Source organism: Camelus ferus, chromosome 4, assembly GCF_009834535.1.
Source record: "Camelus ferus isolate YT-003-E chromosome 4, BCGSAC_Cfer_1.0, whole genome shotgun sequence".
NCBI classification, from domain to species: Eukaryota; Metazoa; Chordata; class Mammalia; order Artiodactyla; family Camelidae; genus Camelus; species Camelus ferus.
In genome coordinates, this window is record NC_045699.1 from 10,147,947 (window position 1) to 10,165,307 (window position 17,361).

The 17,361-nt window shown below is 42.9% G+C and overlaps 1 protein-coding gene across 1 annotated transcript in view; it reads left to right on the plus strand.

Moving 5' to 3' along the window:
• The window catches only part of KIF24 (kinesin family member 24), a 59,641-nt gene that overhangs the window by 38,753 nt on the left and 3,527 nt on the right, over positions 1-17,361 (plus strand). The window contains 6 exon segments of the mRNA XM_014557628.2: positions 2,747-2,868; positions 3,671-3,776; positions 9,250-9,321; positions 11,244-11,353; positions 15,146-16,763; positions 16,765-17,354. Of these exon segments, the coding sequence (XP_014413114.2) occupies positions 2,747-2,868; positions 3,671-3,776; positions 9,250-9,321; positions 11,244-11,353; positions 15,146-16,763; positions 16,765-17,354 (2,618 nt within the window).

A 17,361-nucleotide genomic window follows, 5' to 3' on the forward strand; every position in this document is an offset into this window, starting at 1 on the left:
AAAAGACATAGTTTAAGTTTTGGAAGTTTACACAAAGATGTTAGTTCTTTAGTATATTTTTTTAAATTAATATTTATTGAGAATTTATGGTGCCAGTCATGGTACTAAGTATTTTACATACTACTCATGAGTAACCTATGAGATTACCATTTTATAGATGAGAAACTGAGATTTGCAAAGTTCTTACATTGCAAAATTTCAAACAACTGTATAGTCAGAGCTGGCATGTGAACCCAGACAGTCTAACTTCAGATTTCACTCTTAACTGCCACACTAGAGTTTGTCATTTACAAAAGTTTGTCAGATGATTTTCACAGACTGCCTCATTTTTAATCCTCAGAGCTCAGGTGCTTTTATTCCACAGTTTCTGAAAAGCATGATGATTGCAGACTGTTACTGAAGCTGAGGAAACTGGCCCATGGACCAGAAATGCCTTCACGCTTTCCCTAAAAGGCATTTAGTCAGGAAAGTTTGCGTCAACGTGTTAGATTTTCTGAGACGCACTCACAGGTACCTAGTACCTCATGGTGGACAAGGTGCAATGAAAAGCCAAATGTTAAACTCTGTAACAGAGCCTCAGAAGACAATCTTTCTTGACTTCCCTGGGGGTCAACCACAAGGCCATCCCATGAGCTTCCTGTCAGTATCCACATTTCCTGATCAAGTATGGCCTGGAGGCCCCTTTGAGCTCTCATTAGAGTCTGGCAGAAGTGGCATCATTGCTCACGTGTGGCAGAGGGTACCTGGCTTCTGTCCCTAGCCTGACCACATTCTACCTATGTGATAAGTGAGTTGGATAGGCCATTTAACTTCTCTGATCATTCCTTTATCCATCAAGCTTATCGCTTACACAAATCACAAATGTAGACATTTAAAAGATCTCCCCTGTCTCTTCACAGGGTTTGTAAAAGACCAAAAGAAATTAGCAAAAAAAATCAAAAGCTTTGAGAACTCTAAAACTCTGGGAGGAAATAAATGCATCAGAAACTTGTTAACTCTAGGTTATGGAAGGTATATTCTTCTTAATACTTTTCCTGTATTTTCCAAGTTTTCCACAGGAAGCATGTCTTTCTTTCGTAATGAAAAAGAGAAGTTTGATAAAAAGAATAATACAGATCTGTGGTAATCCATCGTCTATGAATGCGTGAGATCAGAGCAATAGGGAGAGGCCAGGATGAGGAAGTGCATTTAAACTAGGTGGTTCAGTCATAGATTTGGCCTTAAGTGCCCTAGCCAGTGTGCAGGCTTAGTTATCAGTGCTTGGGGGGGGGGGGGGGGGGGGGCGCTTGCCACACCCAATAAAAGGGATTACTGTCTTTCTAATTTCTGATTAGCAGCAACATGCTATCCATGCAGTTGATAAGCCAGGTTTTAAATGAATAAATTCTGCTCTTTACAAAAGGATTCATCAGATAATCCCTTTAAACTTTTAGCAAGCTATTTACAAAATCAGGGCATTTAAAATTTGATCCTAAAATACAATTCTAAATCTCACATACAGATGACCTTTACAGATATAGCTATTGCTTAGACCATGGAGGAACTTATTACTAGTTAGTTAAATTTTTTGAAAGTACCTGACCCTGCTTGTTATTTTAAAGACTGTTGTTGAAGTTTGACTCCATCAACTTTTGGACTCTCTTTCTTTTCTTTTCTTAGGTACTGGGGATTGAATCCAGGACCTTGTGCATGCTAAGCGTGTCCTCTACTGCTGTTTCCCTCCTCTTCCCCCTAACCCCAACTTTTAGACTCTTAATTTGAAAACTGTGGCCTATGTTCCATATGATAAAAATTAAAATTCTGAGAAATTGAGGAAAAAGGAGATAGGACTTCCTTACCCTAATTCACTGCAAAATAAGTAAGTGCCCCACAGTGTAGTAAAAACCACATGGGCTTTGGAGTCAGACAATACTAGATGTGAAATTTGGTTCTGCCACATAGCAGCTGTTTGACTATGAGCAAAGCAACCTCTGAGTTTATTCCTCAGCTGTAAACTGGGCATAATTATCATACGCACCTCATGTTAAGCTATTGTGAGGATTCTGTCAAATATTTAAAGTTCTTCACCTTTTTGATTCTCAGTAATCAACAGTCCTCCCCAGATCAGGGCAGCATGTTCATATATGGCTATGTTTTCAGTGGCTTGAGGCCAATTCTGAGGCTTCACCTCTTCTCCCCCATTCCCTTGTGGCCAGAGGGTCCTAAATTAGTCTTTACTCCCATTTGGAGCGGCTGTGGTCTCAAGGGAAATCACGGACTCACAGCAATTGTGGTAACTCATCACTTCCATGTTCCTACACATTGGGCCTGGTCTCCTTGATGACTGCATCATGGTGGAACAGGTGGATGTGATTATTCATTCTGTGATGCACATTTCTGTCCTTTGCTTCAGTTACTACGATAGATGGGTGTTATGGGACCTTACTTTGGAGCCAAGTTATGCCCTGGGGATTTTAGTCAGGCTAAATCCATCAAAGATATTAAAAAGAGTATATGAGATCAAGAAGTAAATTAGCTCTTGAGCTATTGAATGTTCTCCCCCAAGATTAGTATTCCACATTGTTCTCATTGCTGTTGGGTACTTACTCTGTATGATTTAGTGTTTAGGCAGCTTTCCACACAGAGGGAAAAAGCCGCAGTGTACTGACGAAGCTGTATGTCTGGTCTCTACTGCTCTTAGCCAACTCTTAGGGGCCAGAGGGTTTTGTTTACTCCTTGGGGAGTCACCTATGGATTTTATTTTCAGGTGATCCTGAAGGGCAGCAAGGAGCGCAGTACCGGGGCCACTGGAGTTAATGCAGACTCCTCCCGCTCCCATGCTGTCATCCAAATTCAGATCAAAGATTCAGCCAAGAGGACATTTGGCAGGTGAGCTGGAATTATGCAGGGACTTGCATTGTATGCCTTTCCCTAATGTGACTTTGAAATATGTGTTGTCAACAACAGGACATCCTGCCACCGTGGAGTTCTTTATTTCAGGGATACAGAGTAGAGTTATTAGCTCTAAAATAAATCATTGTACTGAAGTGCCATCAGTTGATTAACCATGAAGTAATGACCTATTGTTGGTCAACCCTAAGTTATTAAAAGGGACATTGATTGCTTCTAACGTGAAACACAGCATCAGCAGAGGAATAGTAGGAAATGCATCTCAGAGAGCTTACAGGCCGGAAAAAAAAAAAAAAAAGGTGGGGGGAGGTGGAATTAATCCATCCTTCTTGAAAGAAGCCATAAGACAGTTGGGTACATTCATTGCCTCTCTGGTGCTATCTTAGCAAACTGCCACAGTGATGGATGAGCCTATCTCACCTCTGAGTAATGAGTCCTTTTTTGGGGGCTGGAAAGCAGCCCACAGAAGTTTCTATTTAATTATCTAAGTGGCCACCTAAGTGATTTGCATTGTGGTCATTTAGTCTTATGGGAAGAATGTTTAATTAATTTCAATCATACTTTCTCACAAATGATTAAAACCAACGGAAGGATCTGAGTGAACAGTGCCAGCAGTAACTGACAGATCAGAGTCTTGTAATAATTTTGGAAAGCTGACAGTAATGTCTTTTCTTTCCTGAGATGGGCCAGTGTTAATTTCTTCCTGCCGTCACAAAATGCTGGCTGATGTGAAATAAACCAGAGCCCTGAAGAAGTCATCCCTACTGTGTCTTTTCTCTAGGATCTCTTTTATTGACTTGGCTGGCAGTGAAAGAGCAGCAGATGCCAGAGACTCAGACAGACAGACAAAGATGGAAGGTGCCGAAATAAACCAGAGTCTTCTGGCTGTAAGTTTCTCAAAACCTTTCATCTAAAAATCATTCTTGAGAGATTTTGCCCCTCTTTACATGCAGCCAAAGTGGGTGAGGGTGGAGTGGAATCAGCCAGAGCAAGGGCATTCTCTTGTCTGGCTATGGGATTCCAAGGTTGGAGATGGAGGCTGCCCAGTCAGATTCTCGGCAATTCTAGACAACTCTTCCCTTTTCTCCCTGCCTTCTCTTCCTCTGATCATCCCTGCCAGTTGGGAACAGAGAAGTATTTCTGTAGTTGATTGAATGGTTAATTTAGGTAAGCTTTCTCCCTCTCATCAAGTTATAAAATTAATTCTTCAAACATACAATAGTAGAACAAATAGTATAACGATCTCCCAAATTCTTGTCAGCAACTTCAGCATGTGAAAAATGTAACCAACCCTTTCCTTCCCCTAGTTAGATAATTTTAAAGCAAATCCTGTCATCATGTCATTTCTTCCACAAATATTCCAATATGTATCTCAGAGGTAAGGACTCACTTTTTAATACAACATAATGTCATTGTTATACCTAAAGAAATAATTACTTAATGTTACCTGTTACCTAGTATTATGATTTTACCAGTTGTCCCATAAATGTCTTTTCACATTTGATTTATTCAAGTCAAGATATAAATAAGATCCTCGGTTTGCTTTTGGTTGATATGTCTCTTTTATTCCATATCAGTTCTTCCTCTGTCCCTCTCTCTCTCTCTCTTTTTTTCTTTTTTCAATATCAATGTTATTTGTTGAAGAAAACTGGGTCACTTGACCTATAAAATTTCTCACATTCTGGATAAAGCTGATTGCATCCCCATGTCAATGTTTAACATGGTACCCTATCCTCTATTTTCTGTAAAGTGGTTAAGATCTATATTTGTGCTGTGCGTTATGGTGGCCATTAAGCCACATGTGGGTGTTGAGCACTTGAAATGTGGCTAATCTGAATTGAGATATACTCTTAAGTGTAAAATACACACTGAAGCTTGTAAAATATCTCATTAATATTTTAGCCTGTTGATTACATGATGAAATGTCTTTGTGTCAGATTAACTGAAATATGTAATTTTATATATATAGTATATATAATATATAATTTCTCAGCAATTCTAGACAACTCTTCCCTTTTTTCCCTGCTTTCTCTTCCTCTGATCATCTGGTTTTATTTCTTTTTAATGTGGCTGTTATAATAACTTTAAATTACATATATGCTTTGTATTTGTGGCTCATATATTTCAATTGGGAAAATACCGATCTAGAGGCTTGATCAGATTTAGGTTCTGGTTTTTTTGTCAAGAATAATTCATGAGAAGTTCTTAGACTTCCTATAGGAACACATCAGGACATGGAGAATGTCTCTTTTTGTGATTTTGAGCATTAAGAAAGATTCAAATGTTGTCAGTCTAATTCCTCCATTATAATGTTTCCCATCAGCCTTTTTTGCCTTATGGTTTTAGCAGCCGTCAATGAGCATTACCGATAGCCATTGCTTCATTAGCGATCCCAAAATGGTGGTATTCTAATTCTAATACTCTTTCTGTATTTATTAGCTGGAAAGAACTTTCCCTCAACTATCTGATTATCCTGAAATATAATTGATAGAATGAAGGCAAGATAAATCCTTGATTCTTTGCCTTTAGTCACCGGTTTTCAAAATGAGTTGATGTCCTGGTAACCTAAATATGATCGTGAGTTTGTTGTTGTTTCCTTGTTTGTTTGTTTTTGTATTATTATGAACTCAGTGTTATCATTATTCTTTTTGCTGCTTATATTGTACAGTTTTGGCCCATGGGAGCCTTTCAAGTATGTTCCTAAGTCTGTTTGACCCAACCCTACTAGTCCCTGGCTTTCTAATATGACAGGATGTTCTAGGCTCATCTTGTACATTTCCTTCCCCAGACCTTGAATTAGCCATTTCTTCAACAGCCTTGGTTTTAGAGGGAAATGGTGTTTAGAGACCAATTAGGAGTGCTAGTGGTGTTTACTACCACTGTGACAGTCCTTGCTTCTAGGCTGATTTGGTGGACAGAACTTGGCAATAGTTTTGGGGGGATTTTTTGGGTGGGAGGGTGTAGGTGATTAGGTTTATTTATTAATTTTTTTAGAGGAGGTACTGGGGATTGAGCCTAGGACCTCGTGCATGCTAAGCATGTGCTCTACCACTAAGCTATATACCCTCCCTCCTAGTTTTTTTTTTTAAGGAAAAAATATCAGGAATTCATATTAATAAGTTAATGCAAAATGAAGACTCCAGGGGTTTTGCTTAACCTTTTTGAATTTATATTTTCCTCCTTTTTCTCTCATGCTAAAATTATTCGTTCCTAACAACACTAATATAATTTATTTGCTCTACTTCAATATGTATGTGTATCAAAATAATGTTAATATTACTCATAATATGATTACTGAATTCAGATTAAGATTTCTTTGCAGTTTCCTTTTTACCCTTAGATTGTTTCCCACTAGGAATGTACAGCCATAATATTGTGCTGCAAAGTCACTTGAAATAGTTCTTCTCTGTGTGTTTAAGCTTACCAATTTCATATTCAGTTAAAGTAAAAATTGTAAGATGAGCCATGTTGAGAGAAGTAGTGTTCATCCCTGTCCCCTCAACCGTGTTACCTCCCTCCCCATAGATAACCATTTTCTCCCAATATATGTGTTTGTATTCACCCATTTCTCAGAGAAAAACAGAAGGTAGCATACTGCAAACATTATTCTACACTTCCCTGTTTTTCATTTAACAGTATCCTGGAGCTCACTCCATGGCTGTGTTCAGAGATGTTCCTCATTCCTTTTTATAGCTGCATAGTGCTGCCTTGTGCCCCTCCACATTATTTAAGTCCTTTTCATCAGAACTGAAGTGTCCAGCTAGACCCATTATTTCCAGGCCTCATGAGGGATAAATTTGGAGAGTGAGAGAGAATCAGCATCTTTTTAATATTTTTTTAAATTCTTGAATAACTTTAGATTTTAAAAAAGTTGCAGACATAAACATGTAGCATTCCTTGACCTAGCTTCCCTAATGTTAACATCTTGCATAACTATAGTAAAATAATCTAAATCATGATATGAATATTGGTTTAATTCTGTTGACTAATATACAGACCTTGTTTGAATTTTGTCAGTAGTCCCACCACTGCTCTTTTTCAGGTCCAGGATTCTATATTACATTTAGTTGTCACCACTCTGTAGTCTCCTCCGTTTTTGTCAGTCATGACTTTAACACCTTTGAAGAATGCTGGCCACTTATTTTGCAGAATGTCTCTAGATTTGGGTTTGTCTGCTGTTTTCTCATGATTAGACTGAGGTAATGAATTTTTAGCAAGAATACCACAGAAGCTGTACCCTTCTCAGTGTCTTTATTGTTCCAGGTGGTACATGAAGTCAGTATGTCTTATTACTGGGGATGTTAAACTTCATCACTGAGTTAAGGTGGTTTGTGCTAGGTTTCTCCACTGTGAAGTTATGATTATTCCCTTTGTAAGAAGTATCTATGGAGAGATACTTTGAAACTATGCAAATATCCTGTTTACATCACATTTTGCTGCCTAATTTTAGCATCCATTGATGAGTCTTACCTGTAACAATTATTACTGTAGTGTTTACCTGAAGAGATTTTTCTATTTCCATCATTTTTTCTACATTAATTAGTTGGACTTCTACTGTAAGGGCTGTTTTTTCTCTTTATTTGATTATTTATCTGTAACAGTAAGTGGATATTTCTTTTATTTGCTAGATTAGAATCCATTTCTATCATTTTCTTGCTCAAGTTATCCCACCTTTGGCTGTTGGGAGTTATTTCACGTTGGTTTCTGTGTGCTTGTGACATGCCCCCCTCATCATTTTTGAGCATCTCCTTACCTTTTGGCACTACAAGGTGTCACATGCCTTCCCTACTCTAGCCCTGGAATCTACCATTTCTCCAGGGAGGCCTGGAATCAATATATTTTGCGCATGTACTATGTCTTAGTCAGTTTAGTCTTCACAACAACTCTGAGGTAAGTTAAGCAAGTTCTCTTATCCCCACTTTGTAGGTCAGGCTTCTGAGGCTGAGGTTAAGTGGATTGGCCAAGGGTCCACAGCCTCTAGCAAGAAATCTGTGATTCTCATATTTAAAACTATGGTCCAGGAATTAACTAGGAAGCCTAGGAATAAGTACCTATAAAGTCATACAGACCTTTGGGGCTTGACTGTCTGTCTCACGTGGGCAACATCGTGTAAAGGGGTCTGGGAACAAGCCTCATAGCATAGGAGCAGACTCTTGTGCTCTGTGAAGTGCACAAAGGTTCCCCTTCTTTCTTTCCTGGGTATTTCCCTTGGTTCTCCCTTAGAGTTTAGTAAAGTCTACTTTCCATTCTGATTCAGCAGGGCTGAAGGGACCCAAGGGCTCACAGAAATTGGTAGCCACACTGGATGTGAGTATGTGAGGGGCAGGTGCAACTCAGGGACTGGGTTTGGTTACTGGTTCGTCTCTTCTAGAGAATCTTCCCAGTGCTAAAGTTTGGGGATACTGGACTAATTTGTAATAAAGGAAGAAATTATCTTACACCTTCTTACAATCCTGCAGCTTCTTGGATAGGGAGGTGTTAGCTGTGGCATCTGTGGCTGCTGCCAAGAACAGCCACAGCAAACTCTCAAGGCTAGTTACCTGTTCTTTGTGAGCTCCCAGCACTGGCACTTCCAAGGGATTCCTTCCATTCTCTTCCCCCTCTTTCTTCTCATTTTTGCGGGTTAGCCTAGATGCATGACTCAGAAATAGATCTCTCCTCCCTGATCTTGTCCCCCAACCCCTGCTCTTTCTAATGGGCATGTTGCCCCTAGAGATCTACTTATTCGGGTTTCTGCTGGCCCTGGTGATGTTCATGAGCACTTCTTTGAAGGGCTGTGCCCAGGAGCAAGTGGCATGCTCTTACCTTTGCCGCAGTCCCCGCTTTTTTTAAATGAAGAGGTAGACTTGGGTGATTTTTCAGTTCCTTCCCAGCTCTGACGCTAGAATTTCTCCTGCCCCATTCAGACTTGTATTTGAATCTATACTTACAGGTGTGCATGTGTGCGCGGGGAGGCAGGGGAGTGTATAGACATTTTCTCTAAGTGCATCTATGCTTGGGAAGAGTTGTAAGAAGAGAAGCGAGCTGGCAAGCCAGAACTAGCACCACATAAGTCGGACTCTGGGACCTGTGGGAAGGCCCCTGGGTTTGTCTGTTCAACACTATCAGGGCTAATCCTAGGATCACAGCCTTTAAATTGGTGGCGGTGGGTGGCGGGGGTTGGCACTTAACTAGGCACAGCTAGCATAGGATGATGTTTCCCAGGCTAGCTTGATTTTTCCTGCTGAACAAGAAACTACCAGGGCATTATGACTTCCTTTTGGAGGATTGCATGCATATGGTTTATTTAAGAAGAATTTGATCTATTATTCTCTCTTTACACGTAATACCTGATGTGATCGTTATTCTACCACTTTGCAGCTGAAGGAATGTATCCGAGCATTGGATCAGGAACACACCCACACTCCTTTCAGGCAAAGCAAATTAACTCAGGTAAAGTTAAATACAAGCTTTGGTTCTGGTTCACTCACATGTTCCTTCTTCTATTCTTTTATTCGTTCAGCAGAACATCTGCTGCCAGCAAGGCACGAGGCTACCTGGAGGAGGGGAGGGCAGAGGGAGAGGAGGGGAGTGAGTCATGTTCCTCCCAGGAGCTCTCAGTCTAGGAGGTGAGAGGGGCATCCGCAGGCCGAGATACATACAGAGTACCTGCAGCCGGGCTCCAGCGGGGACAGCAGTGGTCACCGTCCAGCAGCTTTCCGCTTCCTTCTGTCCTTCTGTCCTTCTTTCCTTCTTCTCTTTTCTCTTCTCTTTTCTTTCTTTCCTTTGCTCTTTTCTTTCTTTCTTCCTGTTTTTCTTTCCTTCCTTTCTTTTGTTTCTTTTTAAAATTTTTGGTGGGGAGGTAATTAGGTTTGTTTATTATTATTATTATTTTTACAGAGGTACTGGGGAATGAACCCAGGACCCTGTGCATGCCATGCACGCACTCTACCACTGAGTTGTACCCACTCCCCCAACCCACTTATTTCTAATGTAAAGAAATCTTGTTGATTTAGTGGAGTCTCTAAGTCTTCGAAGCAGATGGTATGTAGCTGTACTTGGTACTTTCTTAGTTCTAAGACTTAGACCAGTATTTCAAGATAAAAACTAATGGCTGCAGTTAAAAAGAATGAGGTAGATTTTTGACAGGTACTAATAAGAAGGATGACCAAGATCTCTAGTTTAAAAATATGAAATGAGAAAAAAAGACTGCACAGAAAAAATTATGCATGTGTTAGCCGATTATTCTGAGTGGTAGAACCATATGTAATTTTTTCTTCCATTTTTCTGACATGAAAATGTGTTTATTATCGGGAAACACCAATAAGTAAACATCTGAAAAAAAAAAATAAGCATCTGTAATGGCTGCAGAAGAGCAGCCCATGGAGGGGTCTGCCCAGGTGCAAACGGCTGTGAAGACAGTTATGGGTGCCCCTGGCCCCCCTCTGCACCAAGTCCTGTGCACAGTAGAGGACAGACTGGGAGAAGGCGGTGTAGGTGAGGATCTGTGTGTCCTGGGAGAGGCTCTCACTCTGTGCAGCTGGAACAGTGGCTCCACAGGACCCGGGGCAGAACCTGTTATGACGTATCTCCTCACTAGTCAGGACTGGCGGTCCATGGGTGAGATGACTTCTTAAACATGGTTTTAACCAGGAACCTAGGAAACCCTTCTTATAGGTGGTTAGTCCTGATTCTGACATTGGCTTTATTATTTTTTAAAATATATTCCCCATCCCCAGAAATTGTGTTCCTAGTTAATTAGAAAAACAATAATTCCACATGTAGATCCACTTATAGAATCATTTACATTTTTCAAACAAGTTTTAGATCTTTCCAAGCACCTATGTACATAATTATTATTTACGGTCGTATTCAATTTACAGTTATTTAGTTTGTTCCCTGTTTACAGACTCCTAGATTTTCCAAATTTTCAATTTTAATAATACTGTAATGAATATTCTGTGTGTACTTTTTTTTTTTTTATCAATAGAGCAAAAAGCTCTTTAGGATAAAGTCCTGGAGGAGTGAATACCAAACCAAGAGTGTGAACATTTTTTACATTTGACGCATATGGCCAAACTGCCCTCCCAAAGGCGTGTACCAATTCACGGTACATGGTGCATGGGCAGTGCAGTAGTGTACAGGAGTGCCCTTTTCCTAGCCCCTCACCAGGGCAGGGTAGTATAAGTCTTTCTTAATCTCATGGGTGAAAAAAATATTAGTTTTTTTTTTTTTAAAGAGGTTTGTATCTCTTTGAGCAGTGCTGAAGTGAGCATTATTTTGTTTGTTGGGTTGGTTGGGTTTTTGTCTTGCACAAAGTCGCCAGTATGTCCTTTGTTAGTTGACTTCATTGACCTGCCTTCTGTTTCAAACAGGTTCTGAAGGATTCTTTCATCGGCAATGCCAAAACCTGCATGATCGCCAACATCTCACCAAGCCATGTGGCCACCGAACACACTCTGAATACCTTGCGCTATGCTGACCGGTGAGTCCCTCTCAGATGGCAGGTCGTGTGTGTATGTGTGTGTGTGTGTGTGTGTGTGTGTGTGTGTGTGTGTGTGTCTCTCTCATGCACACACAAGGATCTGACCTTGCGCTATGCTGACCAGTGAGTCCCTCTCAGATGGCAGGTCGTGTGTGTGTGTGTGTGTGTGTGTGTGTGTGTGTGTGTGTCTCTCTCTCTCTCTCATGCACACACAAGGATCTGACCTTGACCTCCACAGGCCTCTTGGGGCAGTAATCCTACTACCAGGGGAACGTGCAGTTGGTCATTTGAAGAATGTGACCTGGTAGGTAGGCCCTGCCATCTTACAAGTGTGAATGTGACAAGAGGAAGGTGACATTCCCTTGTTCAGGAGGTAGCTCCTTCAGTGGCTTTTAAATGACTAGTAGGAAACAAAGTATTTCCCCAGGGTGGAAGGCTCAGTGAGGTTTTCTCCCTACTAGCCTCAGCCCTTATTGTTAGGGACAAAATACATGTCACATGTCACAGCAGAAGTACTCAGAGCTATGTAGGTCCAGAAGTGTTACAGAAGGGGAAACTGAGGCCCAGAAAAGGCGAGGGAGCTTTAAAAGGGCTCATTGGCAGTTGGTGGCAGAGCTAGCACCTCTGACTGCCAGGTCAGGGCTCTTTCTGGGGTGGCTTTGGTATCCTGTCAGGGTCCCTCCCATCGCTTACGCTCGGGTCACGTGTCTCCTGTACGCGTGAAGACGCTCTCATTACCAGCCTTTCCTCTGGCTGCTTTGCTGCCTGGCCTGTCTTACCCCTCCTGCTTGTTCTCCCAGAAGCTACCTCCAAAGTTAACAAACTATTTGAGGAGAACCTGGGTTTTCTTTTAATTGCTCTTTAGTATCCATGGCATTTTATGAAATTCATTGAGAAGGAAAGATAAACTATCGTTTAAGTTTTGTAAGAACAGGAATCTTATCTTACTCTCCACTGTATCTCTACAGCCCAGACGGTACTTGGTACCTTGTAGATGCATAATTAAATATTTGTGAATGAAAGGAGGAGCTCCTCCTGTGTGTCAGGGCTTGACTGAGACCCTCTGTGTACCTTACCTCATTTAAACAGGAAATACCACTTACAAAGTGGCTACATGAGTGGACTCTGGAGTTAGACTTTCTGGGCCAATACGCTGCCTCTGCCACTAGCTAGCTGAGTGGCCTCAGGCAAGTTTTCAATTTCTCCGGGCCCCAGTTGCCTTAATCTGAAAGGGGTAATAATAGCACCGACCTCATGTAACAGTTACGTGGAATCAGTGAGGTGACAGGTAGGAAGGGCTTAGCACCACACCCAGCACATAGTAAGCACTCATTACATGCTAACTGTAACAACAGTGGTGGTACAGGCATACCGCAGAGATACTGTGCGTTCCGTTCCAGACTACTGCAGTAAAGTGAAGATCGCAGTTCAGTGAGTCACACAAATTTTTTGGTTTTCCAGTGCATATAAAAGTTATGTTTACACTATACTGTAATCTCTTGAGTGTGCTGTTGGAAAAATGGCACTGATAGATTTGCTTAGTGCAGGGTTGCCATAAACTTTTTAATTTGTTAAAAAAAAAAGAGCAATATCCACAAGGTGCAGTAAATCAGTGCAGTAAAATGAGGTTTGCCTGTAATAGATCCCTGAACTAAGTTTTCCTCAAGGAGGTTTCCTCATGCCAGCGCACTAGCACTGCTAGAAGGCAGTGAAGAGGCTACTTCACAAACTATCAGAAAACATGGGATGACCCAGAATTGTTCCCACAAAATCCAGTATGGCTTGAAGTTCTTTCCCTCTATGTATCCATTACCCAGCTTCAACAATCATTAACCCTAAATTGATCTTGTTTCATAACTGCAAATGCTCCCCCAAATCAGAGACATTGAATCAATTGCTTGAAGTAAGAACTGCATCATTAGGAGCAGAGGAGACATTCCTCTCAGTGCCTCAGCAGAGGGAGATGAAGGTAGTCCTTTTTCAGAGGGGATGTATTGAGTACGATTGAGAAATTTGAAATAATTTTGATTTAAGAAAAACAGAAAAAGTGTAATAGAAATAATTTCTTCCATTCAAAGCAGTCTGATAAATTATTGAAAATAAGTATTAAAGTCATTTGTTTTATGTGCTTGTCGTTAACAATCCACACACACAGGATGAGGATGAGTTTATTGCTTATTTTAAAATTTCCTCTGTGATTTAAAATTTTCATCTCTCCACATACTAGAATGTTGCTAAATAGTCCAAAAATAAAGTTCCAGCTGGACTCCTAACAAGTGGATCAGAAGAGAGCTGAGAAACGGGAGTGATTGTGGTAAAAGGCAGAGTACACTAGAAGCATTTAGCATCAGTGACCAAGCTACCTATAAGATTTTTTTTCTCTCAGGTTGCTAAAATTATTCACTATGACTCTTAGGAGGAAATTTTGGTGTTTCTGTTTTAATGAAACTAAAACAGCTCAGATTTTTGTAACAGGAAGTAACTTGGAACCATCTGGACTTGCTGTGGCGCCTCTCAGCCCATTCCTTGTATGTACGCCCTATGCAACACCTAAACAAAGGCCCATGGACACAATCCACGTGTCTTTAGTTACATCCTATGTCTCTTTGCTTAGCTGGGTTGTCTGCCTGCCTTACTTCTCAGACCTAAAAGAAAGATTTAAGTCAAGTATCAGTGTCAGGTTTACTATCTTGGTCATGGCCAGAAGGGTCATTTGTCTACCATTGAGGATTGGATTAAAACCAAAACAATGAGAAAGACATTTTTTAGGAGACCCCAGGCAGAAGTAATGCTCCCCTCCTAGGGGATTTTAATGCAGAATCTACAAACCAACCACTGGAAAGTCACGTTTTACTTGATGTCTCCTTGTAAATCTAAATTCTTATACTGTTTTTATTTTGTTTTAGGATCACAGAGTAAGAGGCTCTGATCTTGGCAACTGAATCCTAGCAGAGAGTTAATTCTGGATTTCCATGTTCTGTAAAATTCCCCTTATGGAATAGAGCATGGCTCTCTATTTCCTTATATAGGGGAAGATTTTGCCACCCAGGGGAATTTGGCAATGTCTAGAGATAATTTTGATTGTTGTCACTGGGAAGAAATGCTGCTGGCTCATCTAGTGGATAGAAGCTAAGGATGCTGCTTGGCGTCCTTGGCTGCAAGGAACATCACACAGTGCACAGGACTGCCCCACAACAAAGAATTATTTGGCTCCAAACACCACTAGTGCTAAGGTTAGAAACCCTGGGAGTAGACAGGTTGTTCTTTCCTTAACGGAATTAGCACAAAGCCTGCTTATTTCCAGAGGGCTTTTGCTCCTTTAAGTGCCTAGCAGGTTTGAGGGAACTCGTTTTCTCAGAAAAACCTGAAAGGAGGTGGTCTGCAGGAAAAGAAGGCTCTGTGGAGTAGTGGGTGAGATGTGGTCACTAGGCTCCTGAGTTCGATCTTCAGGAAGCGCGGCATGGGCCCTGCGTGGATGTAGTGCAGTTCTGAGACTGGCTCCTCTGGCCTGCCTGTCACATGGGACTGGGGTATTTCCAAAACTCTTCTGATCATGGAATGTTGGGTGCACGCTTATATCCCCAGAGAAGACACTGGTCTTTTTTATTCAGGTGAAGAGAAGTATCTCATGCTGAAATAGTCTCCCCATTTCCTCTTATTATCCCCCAGATAAAAAAGGTAACTCCCAGACCTTGTAATATTTTTCTTTGGTTTTGTTTTCCCTGAAAGCTATAGGAAAGGAATTGCAGAACATGCAAGAAAACATACTTAACATAAAATGGTCATTTACAGGGTCAAAGAACTAAAGAAAGGCATTAAATGTTGCACTTCAGCTAGCAGTCGAAATGGAACATCTGGAAACTCTTCTCCAAAACGAGTTCAGAGCTCTCCTGTGGCCCTGCCAGGGGACAAGTGCTCTCCCAAAAAAGTCAGGCTGGGGCTTCAGCAGTCACTCACAGGGGCACCTGGCTCCATGAAAGGGAAGGCCCATCCTCTGGCCAGTCACCCAGCCAATATCCCTTTTGCTCCTGTATCTAAGGTTCCTGGTAAAAGAGGTGACTCTGGAGGCAGTCCTCCCCAAGAGTGGGTCATTCAGACTAGCTCTATCAAGGGAACCACGCGGTCTGGATATTTAGCCCCCAAAAAAGAAGAGTCAGCTTCATTATGCTCTGGGAAAAATCAAATCGGCACCAAAACTGCTGGGTGGGGAGGCAGGGCCTCTGGCCCAGAAGAACCAGCACGCAGTAAGCTGCCCTCCAAGTGCAAGAAAGTGCAGACTGTGCAGCCAGTGCAGAAGCAGCTTGTGTCACGAGTTCAGCTCTCCTTTGGCAACGTCCACCACTTAGCAGAGTACAGTCAGGGCGGCAAGGGGGGCACTCCTACCAGGACTGCATCTGAAGCTTGGACAAGCATCCCACCACATCAGAAGGAGAGGGAGGAACATTTGCGCTTTTATCACCAGCAGTTCCAGCAGCCACCTCTCCTCCAACAGAAGTTAAAGTACCAGCCACTGGAGAGGTATTTATGCCAGTACCGGCCCCAAGAGGGGCAGCTCCAGAGTGACACCCCTCCTCCCTTCCATTCGTGTTCTGAGAGCCATGATGGAGCCCAAGCTGAGGACTTTGATGACAGTGATTTCAGTGAAGATTCTTTTTCACATGTCCCCCATCCGAGGACCACAAAGCAGAGAGACACCCTAAAGAAGAGCGAAGGCTCGTTCTTCCTTCATCAGAGGGAGCAAGGTCCTGAGGAGCAGGTGACTGAAGGGCAGCAGAGTCTGTTTCTTAGCCCCAGGACAGACGGTGATGAGAAGGTTCCACCTGGAAGTTGGAGGTACTCCAGGGACTCCACAAGCCATGGGAGGACAGCGCTTGACCACAACTGCAGCCCAAGAACGGTGCCCTTGGACGGGGGCAGCACGGAGGGCTCCACCTCCCCAGGGCCTTCTCCCAGGGAAGACCTGGCGGAGAAGCCTTACTGCTCACAGGCGGGCTCTGCATCTAGCCAGAAAAGAGGGGGCGGCCCCACCTCTGACCTCAGACAGGATGCCTTCAGAAGTGAGGTTCCTGGGCAGGGTAAGGGCAGCTCGCCATCCCTGGAGGAAGATGGTTTCGCTTTCTCACTGACCCACATTGCAGTTCTGCGCTCTCCAGACCAGAGAGACACAGTCAGCACACCTCTAAGAGAAGGTAGTGAAGACAGCCCAACGCAGGCAAGCAGAGCTCTGAAAAACAGCAACCCTTTCCAAGGAGAAAACTCTCGAGGGGAATTGGGCGAATGCTCTGAATATGCTTCTGGACTGATGGCTCCCCTCACTGTGTCCCTTCTGGAGAGCCCAGACGATGAGGGCTGTCCTCCTTTGGAGCAGCCGGCCCAAGATGGGGCTGTGCACAGTCTGGTGGCACACAGCGACACAGGGACCAGCTGTGGGCCACACAGTGTCATCTGGTGATCAAGAGGCAGTCCTGCCAGTATCTTCCACAGCTGGGCACCTGTGGCTCTCGTCATCTCCCCCTGACAATAAGCCTGGGTGTGACCTTCCAGCTCTGTCCCCATCACCCATCCGTCAGCACCCACCTGACAAACTGTCCAGCGAGGAGGCTGACCCGGGGGAGGCCTGCCAGAGCAGAGAGGCTGCACTCTCCTCCCCCGAGCCGTATGATGCCGCAGATGAGACAGAGCTAGGTGGCTCCCGGGGTTTCCCAGGAAAACCCTTCCCCACCATACATACCGGGGGACCCCACCCTGGGCCTACACTCACTCCACAAACAGGAAGCAGTGATGTGGCTGACCAGCCCTGGGCCCAGGAGAGAAAGCATCCGGCAAGGCTCAGTTGGCAGGAGCTGGGTTTGTCCACCGACACCATCAAGCTGCACTGCTACGAGGATATCACATGGCTCAGACGCAGGCCACTGCCAAGGTACTTAGCAAGGCCATACTCTCCCCTGGCATCCAGCTGCTCTTCCAGGACCCTCCGTCAGCCTGCCCTGGGGCACGCACAGTAAGTT